At 36.5% G+C, this 8534-nt stretch overlaps 4 protein-coding genes across 4 annotated transcripts; 3 read left to right on the top strand and 1 right to left on the bottom strand.

Moving 5' to 3' along the window:
- Positions 1-782: 782 nt before the first annotated feature.
- Cbr-hus-1 lies at positions 783-1541 on the top strand (the record flags this gene model as incomplete). Its single annotated transcript, XM_002646268.2, has 4 exons — positions 783-1040; positions 1089-1166; positions 1210-1411; positions 1456-1541. The coding sequence occupies 4 exons, from the start codon at positions 783-785 to the stop codon at positions 1539-1541; spliced, it is 624 nt and encodes a 207-aa protein (XP_002646314.2).
- A 71-nt stretch (positions 1542-1612) lies between these two features.
- CBG12020 lies at positions 1613-3427 on the bottom strand (the record flags this gene model as incomplete). Its single annotated transcript, XM_002646267.1, has 9 exons — positions 1613-1670; positions 1719-1873; positions 2031-2292; positions 2336-2508; positions 2659-2852; positions 2901-3020; positions 3071-3185; positions 3233-3337; positions 3383-3427. The coding sequence occupies 9 exons, from the start codon at positions 3425-3427 to the stop codon at positions 1613-1615; spliced, it is 1227 nt and encodes a 408-aa protein (XP_002646313.1).
- Positions 3428-3782: 355 nt separating this feature from the next.
- On the top strand, positions 3783-3902 carry CBG26584 (the record flags this gene model as incomplete). Its single annotated transcript, XM_045237444.1, has 1 exon — positions 3783-3902. One exon carries the CDS (start codon positions 3783-3785, stop codon positions 3900-3902), a length of 120 nt encoding a protein of 39 aa, XP_045099235.1.
- Positions 3903-6797: 2895 nt separating this feature from the next.
- Positions 6798-8369, top strand: CBG12019 (the record flags this gene model as incomplete). The annotated part of the gene is made up of 5 exons (XM_002646266.2): positions 6798-6906; positions 6953-7355; positions 7743-7788; positions 7837-8100; positions 8145-8369. 5 exons carry the CDS (start codon positions 6798-6800, stop codon positions 8367-8369), a joined length of 1047 nt encoding a protein of 348 aa, XP_002646312.2.
- Between the last annotated feature and the right edge of the window lie 165 nt (positions 8370-8534).

Raw genomic sequence — 8534 nt, 5'->3', positions numbered from 1 at the left:
GGAAAACAATCGCAGCTTTGAACAGCGTTTTTCCAGGAAATGACTCCTGGAAATCAACTTTGAACGCGACATAAATTATGCATAATCTTTAGAGAAATTCAGAAAAAAATGTCCATAGTCAGAAAAGCGAAAAAACTTTGGATATTGCTTTAATTGCTTTGAAGGAGCGTACAGTATCTTTCTACAAACGGTTTCGAAACTATAGTTTAAAGGCGCGTACAGAATCTTGTTAAAAATGTTATCGAAACGAGAGTATACTGTAGACAGTAATTTTCTTTTCAACGAGATTTTCTTTTCTTTTTTTTCTTTCCCGTTTGCGGAAAAAAAACAGAAACATGAATTTCAAATTATCTTGGCTGCGCGCGAAAAATGTGTCTTTTCTTGTCTATGTCTCTTTCCCCCATATCGAAGAAAATTTCAGATGTACAATGAAGTTTAGTTCACTGTTACAGGACACTGCTGCCATCGATGTCTTTATCAGTAAATTTTCACAATTTTAAAAAAGAAGAAGAAAATAAAAACATTTCAGAAATTCTTTCTGCTGCAAGCCGACTTAGCAAAAAAAGATGCTGTGTGAAAATTGAGAAAGAAGGTCTTAATAGTACACTGCTGAGTCAAGATCATTTCTAAATGTCTATAGGTCTCAACTTCATCAGCATCTCCGGTCTTCATGATGGCGGTGCGTGGTTCAATCTATGCGTTCCATACAGCAGTCAACTTTTTCGAAAGTTTGTAGGTTTTTTCTGTCATCGTTAGAATACCTAATACCTCAATCACAGGATATGGTTGGAATGAACCCCCGCAACCCAGAACAAAACTTCATTTTTTTCGAGCTCGAAATTGACAGCTTGGTCCGTATTCTACCTGGAGGGCATTGCTATTTGAAGTTAAAGCTTTCAAAAAGTCAAAGTGATGAACCAATTTTATCTGTTGAAGTGAGGAATCCAGAAGCAGATATTGTATCCCACCAAATCCCGATTACAATAGTACTCTCAAAATACTGGAACACATATGCCAGACCAACAATCAAACTTAGAAAGGTTTTCCAATTCAATAATCCGTTTTTAATTGAGCATTTGTAATTCCAGATGTGTATTAGTATGCCACCTCCAAAGGCGATTGCAAGGTTTATCCACGCATTCAGAAACATGAATGCTCGTGTTGTGGTAATCAAACATTTCAAAAGATGTTTCTATTCTTAAAATTCAGAAGTTCACCGCAAGTGTCTCCGGAGATTTAAGAATCTCAACGAAAATTGACCATGGAGAGATTGATGCGTGCTTTTCTGATCTTCAAACCAGCCCATCTGAAACGGATAGTCAGGAAGAAACAGCAAATGTTCAGCTGATGATTAGGAATATTCAATCTCTTTTCCAAAGTTTTGCCCATACCAGATCTCGGGTTAAAATGAGTAAGTATGCAACCTATAAGATTGATCCAAGAATAAGGTTTTAGACATCATCTCAAATAGGATGGCTGAGTTCAACATTCATAATGAAGACTGCGTTCTGTCATTTATTGTTGGAAACGTTTCTGATTAACTGCTTTAAAAAAATTCTGAACCCGTTTATTGCTTTCGTATTGGTCTCAAAGATAAAAATAAAAATCATAATTATGTGTCATCTACATCGTTCGCTTTGAACCTTTGCGAGTCCTCGCTTGGGTGTGACCTAAATCATAAAGTAGCAAATAAAAAAAATAGTTTTATACATTCTCACCTCATATGAGTTCGTACACCTCTCATACTAAACGCTCGATATCCACATACTAAACAAGTAAATGTTTTCGTCGTTTGATGCGAAGATCGGATATGCAATGAGAGCTGCGAGGGTGTAGCTGGCACGAAATCGCACTTTGTGCATTTTTCCGGTACCTACAAATCTCGTTTTTCTTGCTTGGAGAGTCCATGAGAGTCCTCTCTCACACTACGGCCATAATTCAAGATTGCAATCAGAAAAAGACTAGGAGAGATCAGAAACATTGATAAGTCAAGACGTATATTTCGAAGAAAATGGAAAGAAATCAGTCACCTTCCTTGAAAAATCCGTGCGATTTGGTCCGGCATTGGTGGATGATTCACGTACAGTATGACTACAGTATAATTGTCGATGAGCATCATAAGTAGTTTGAGATGAAAAAGACACTCCACAGGTACACGAAAAGGGTCGGTCCGGATAAAAAGGTTCGCTGCTTGAACTTTTGGAAGTTGGAGAACAACTGGGAGATATGGAAGGGATTCTGGCTTCCATAGTAGAAGTAGATGATTCTTTGGCAGTGGATGTGCTCGGAATTCTGAAATAAACAATAATTGAACTTTTTATGTTTAGAAACTCACTTTTCATCGAGGTCCACAACAGGAATGTTAACCGAAAGGGGAAGATTAAAAAGATTCATACTTTGTGGAATATCCAAGTTCAATTTATTTCGAACGAATAAAGGATTTGTGTTGACAAATGCTGATTTGCGGCTAACCGCTACCGGAAGTATCGAATTCAAAGGGCCCATGACCTAAAAATGATAAGGTTAACAAATTGAAATTTTTCGTATTATGCTGGTGTACAAAAATTGGAACTGTGGAAGAGAAACGCCGGTGGACGAAATTCCCACAACTAGGTTACGGTAGTCCCGGTTTTTGTACCAAAACAATGGTAGGGTTACCTGAACTGCATTTTGTTGTAACAAGTCATGATAAGCTAGTGGAAGCAAAATTAGATTCTGGTGGCTTTCTAAGTTTGTATTGTCTATTGGTTTGACGATTGCATCATCCTTTTTAGTACAGTACAACTCTTCGTGTATTTTCAGATTCGGAAGCGAATTGAATTTCGCCATGTGGCATCTAGGACACTCGTATTCTGAATAAGATAATTGAGGAAAACTGATGGATTTCAAATGAAAATTACTTTTTTCTTTTTCAGAAAGTTTTTCCTGTTCCAGTCGGTAATTCATGTCAGCAACTAAAATTGCTCTCAGTGGTTCTGTGGATTCGATGTCTTTTGTGAACAAAATTTGAACATTTTTTCCTGGAACGCAATTCAATCTAATAAATTGATTTTTCAAGAATAGATACTACCTGTTTCTAAAACAACACAATTGGCCAATAAGGGACTTGCAATAGTTTGAATCCGTTTTGTAACCTCATTTTCTTCTATTTCCAATTTCATCATTTCACCAGTGAAGTTGGAAATCTGAAAAAGAAACAATCTGATTAGTATTCTGATATATCCTGATATACCATAATCTTTAAAGACTTTTCGCCAGTGTCCAGTGAGAATGGTCCAGCACAATCTCCACATTTAAAATCAGTTGGCTTAAACTCCATCATTTGAATTTTGAGATTCTGAAAAGAAATAATTTTATGATAATTAAAAAAAAGGAAAATTACTTCTTTAATTGCTTTATGGAGTATTGTTTGATCAGCAGCATTCATCAGTGTTCGTATAGAAGAAGAAGAAGAAGTTGAAAACGAAACAGAAGAAGGAGAAGAAGGAAAAGCAGAAGAAGGAGAAAATGGAGAAGCTCTGAAGAAAGATGTGCTCAAAAGATAAAATCTGTGTGAGGGCGCAGAGCAAGTTGTGAGTGGCTGGGGCCGACTCTTTCATAGATTTAGATGATAAGATGAAAAGGAAGGAGAAGTTGATGTATATTGACTACAAAGAGATTTCAATCAGTTTAGAGAGAAACTAAAACATTCTCATACAATTATACTAGAGACGATTCTATCACTATCTCACTCATGGAAACTTATCAATGTCTATCATAACTCTGTTATCAATTATTTCAAAATGTATCAGAATGCAACAAGGTGTATATTGAAAATGATTCATTTTGTTTGCAACAAAAAAGTATTTCTCTCTGAAAGTGGAAATGTGAAAAGAATTCTTTCCCGGCTTTCAGATTTCTAGTTTTAAAAAATCAAATATTTTTGGTTCTAGTTTCCGGTATGACCCAATCATAAAGTGAATAAACAAAGAGTAACAAGAGAGATACCACTGTATTAGTTATCAGTTATCAGATTTCTCTAATACAAGATTAACATCTCCCAAATCATCTATTGATCGCAATCTGGATTTGGACTACTCATCTGTAAATAGTAAGAAAAAGAAAAAGAAGTGTGAGGAAGAGAGAAAGTGGGGGCAGCTATCAGTTGAATCGAATCAGTTCTGATTAAATTCTTCTTATCAGCGTGCTGATTTGGAGCTGAATACACTTGAATTGATTGTGAGCAGGTCTCTGTTGTCGACATCAAAACATCAGCTGTTAGGAACAAAAAAAAATGTTATACCAAAGTTATGACGTTGCAAGTTGCAAAAAGAAGAAGAAAACGGAAAAGGGTAATAAAATCATAAAAAGAGGTACCGAGAAGAAAATCGGAAATGGTTCAGAAGCCTTTTACTGAATCGAAATGAAGGTTGTTCCCATCTTTCTGATACTTACATCCCTGATTTGTCAATCTGTAAGTGTATTACATTTTTTAAGTTTGTGAAAAAATCTCAGTATTTTTCCAAACAAGGAGATTGAATAATTTTATTGCAGAAGTTCTGCCATTCAGAATATAGATACCGTATTTTCTCTAACAGAAGCTCACCCGAATAGTCCATTTTGAGCTCAATTACCGTAAAACCTCTAATAGAACGACACCCGGGTCGTCCACTTTGAGCCTATATATCTCATTTTCTGTGAAAGATATCAAAAAGTGGCTGACTAGTAAAATGTTGCTGATATCCTGATAAACATTTTACTAGTTTATCATTTTTTGATATCTTTCAAAAGAAGTGAGATATATAGGCTCAAAGTGGGACAATCCGGGTGTCGTTCTATTAGAGGTTTTACGGTATCTTGATTTCTGGGGAAGATAGCAACAATTTGTCAACTAATGAATTTATCATAGTATCAACAATATTTAATCAGTTGACAAAATTTTAGATATCTTCTATAAGATTAAATACGGTATCTATCATCTGACTAGGGAATCATGTAACTGAGTATAGAACATTGATATGAGACCTGTATCATTAGAAAGCTAGGAATGCGACATTTTCAAATAAATATTCTGATTTTGCTGCGGACGTATTTGAGAAAAAGGGGACCGGATCTCGGCAGCCGTCAGAATATTCAAATTTCAGTCAAAGTTGAAACCCAATTTTCTCTAATCTGGTATGTCCGCAGAAAATTCGAAATGTTTATTTGCAAGTTTCGCATCCTAAGCTTTCAAATGGTATAGGTCTCATATCAAAGTTCCAAGCCCCAGTCACCACATTCCCTAGTCAGAAAACACATTAGGTTGATAAGAAAGTTTCTTTCTTTTTTGGCAAAACTTTTGATCAAATTTTTCTCAATGCGGAGGGAGCTAGATCAATGAAAATAACGTCCATTAGCATCAATAGTTGTCTGGCAACGCTCCGGTAATTTCTTGATTCCATCGGCCCAGAACGAGGAAGGCTGCGATTGAAATAGTGGGACTACTCCTTTTTTGTGCCATTTTTTCACTTGAAGTATTCTCTATCATGATGACGTTTAAGAGCTCCAAAATATTACTTTTCCTGAAGGGCAAGGTCCGGAGAATACGATGAGTGCAAAATAACATTTCAGCCAAAGGTCATGAATTTATGGCTGATCCCTCTATTCACAAGCGATCTCGCATTGCCGCACTGGAAGCAAACTTTGGTTTTTTCTCCTCGTTTGATTAGACTGTCAAGTTCATATTTTCTAATTATGAACTAAACAAGGTGGCAGTTATAGTGGTACCTTCAACTAAAACTTCCCAGTGTCCATTACTTTGACCGACCATCAAACTTATAGCATATTTTTAAGGAAAATTTAGGTTCTTGGACGTCCAGAGCTAGCTATTTCTTGGCAATCAACTGACCCTTCCGCACATTGACAGAGTAACTTACGCACTTATCATCTACTGTAATGACATCATCCAGCCATTTGAACGTGCGAAGAAATGATAGGTGAAACATACCCATGTCTACATGACGAAACATATTGTAGTCCGGAAAAACGCGGTGTACGAATCAACCCAGATTTTGACTTTGCCAAGAGACTTCGATCCGGTCACAATACTTGGTTGACTAGAGGGCAATGCCTGTGACATTTTACAAATGGTTTGAAATGGATGCACCTCCCCGGTTTTTAGCAATTGATGAAGATCCGACTCACTAGGCCGTTGGCATCTTTCAAACTGAACTCTCTTGTTTGGAATTCTTCAAACAAAAGGCAAATTGTAGACGATGACGGAACATGTCCCTTATATACATCCACAATTTTCTTCCAAATACCAGCTGTTTGAAGACCGAATAAAAATAAAAATATAATCAAGTTGCCAATGGGCAGTCGGATAAGGACTAAAAGAATCGCCATTTCTTCCACACGAAGAGAGATGAAAATTTGAAAATCTAGGATCTAATAGCCACTGAACACAGCTCTCTAACAAAAAAAAATTTGGCCCGCTAAACCACTTGGAGCGCCAGATATCGATCCTCAAAAACAACTCTGCCAAAAAGAAAGAAACTTTCTTATCAACCTAATATTTCCTCTGATAGAAGCCCACCCAAACCATCAACTTTGAGCTCGATAATCTCGATTCCTGTGAAAGGTATGGAAAATTTGTCAACTGATAAAGTATTTGTGATCTTATGATAAATGATTTATCAGTTGACATACTTTCGATATCTTTCACAGGAATTGAGATAATTGAGCTCAAAGTTGACGGTTTCATCAATTTTCGCTGCAGTACTTCTAAAATAAAATTATTCAACCTCACTATCGGTATCTTCAAAATTTTTCAGCATTCCATGCTGGAAAGTTATTTCCCACTGACAGTGCTTCCATTGAAATTTGACGAAAACCCAAAAGATCATCAAAGAATATACTATTCAGAAAAGAGTGTTCTCAGAATGTTTAGTAAGTTTTCATTATGTTTTTATTCTGATAATGTCTATGTCATCAGGTAGCTCTGGATATATCTCCAGCAACTCCTCATTTCCTTCTATTTTTGGATTGGCCTCTCCGGATACAGATTGTGAAGTAATTGACACTTTGTGTCCGCAGTTGACTCAAGTATTCCATGTTTCTGTTAACGGATCGCCTCGTCTAGTCAGTTGGAGTGACTTAAAGGACAACGAGACTGCTGAAATAATAGAAGAAGCTGGCTATGTTGGATCATGGCCTGGATACTGTGGAACTACTGATGGAGCACTCGTTGAAATGTTTTCTCCAATTTTGAAACAATTCAGATACGCTTCATCGAATGAGGATATTCTGAAAGCAAGATGGAATGAGGATAGACAATTTTGGCGTCCCACAAAAATTATTGGTTATTTGTTCAATGCAACAGTTCCACATAGAACAATGTAGGTTTTCTGGGATTAAGAGTTTTCTGGGATTGCCGTACGGGTCCCACGACGACAACTACCGTAACCCAAAAACATTTTATTTTCAAAGTATTTTCTCGATTTTTTCGAATACTCTTCCAGTCAAGTGTTTCACAATAGAAAATATCAATTTTCCGGAGGACAGAACAAAAAAAAGACAAAAAGCAAACAAGAAAACCAATCCTGAAAAGAAAAATATTTTTAGTTTACTGTAGTTGTCGTTGTGGAACCTTCAGCTATGGCCACCGGCGTTTCACTTCCACAGCTCCGATTTTCCTGTACAAGAATAATAGTAATACGGTAAAACCTGTACTAGAAGGGCCCCCTTCTAAATGTGTTGTTTGAGATTGAAAACTCTCATTTCAGCCATTACCCATTCAATGCTATTAAACCATACGAAAATGTGGTATTTGTAAGTATCTTCTATTTTCCAGAACTCGTTATCGTAATCTTATTCCAGAACAAAATTCTTCTACGACTCCGTCCCATAATTCGGGTCAAAAATTCAGCTGGACTTGTTGCTTTCACCACATCTTTCCGTGATAATGGTTATCTAAAACAGTATAAATTCGACAAAGTTTACAACATTTCGTTGATTGATCAAACGACAAATGTTGCTGTAATTTCGGATGCATGTGGAAAAATGACACTGATTTATGAGTTTTTCAATCCAATTACAACGACATATCGATTGAAATTGAGAGATGATGATCCAAATGAAGAGGTTCTCATTATTCACTCTACTTTAAATGTTACGGCAATTTTCAGATGGTTAAAAGAGCCGGATATGTGTTCCGCGAGGAATCATCTGCTCGGCGGTGTCTTGGTGATATTCAGCCCATCTATGAATTCCAAAACCCGGAGAAGCAATCGGATATTCATTATTCTTCATCTCCAGAAGAAGTCGCCGAGTACACTAATACGAAAAAATGGACGAATCTTGGTCTAATGGGTTTCACTAGCTGGGGTAATTTTGCATTTGCAAAGCGTTGAACAGTTGTTTTGAATGAAGCATTTCATTAATAATTATACAGAGAGTAATAACACAAGACAGGCAATTGAGAATAAATCATGAAAATAATCATTGGATTTAAGGAATACAAAAGCGATGGTGGGGAGGTGAAGGTTCATAGAATCAAGAGGTTGACATCTGTAATT

The sequence above is a fragment of the Caenorhabditis briggsae genome (genome assembly GCF_000004555.2).
Source record: "Caenorhabditis briggsae complete genome, chrI, whole genome shotgun sequence".
Taxonomy (NCBI): Eukaryota; Metazoa; Nematoda; class Chromadorea; order Rhabditida; family Rhabditidae; genus Caenorhabditis; species Caenorhabditis briggsae.
Note: the sequence above shows the minus strand (reverse complement) of the source record. Positions and strands in the feature narration are given on the sequence as shown.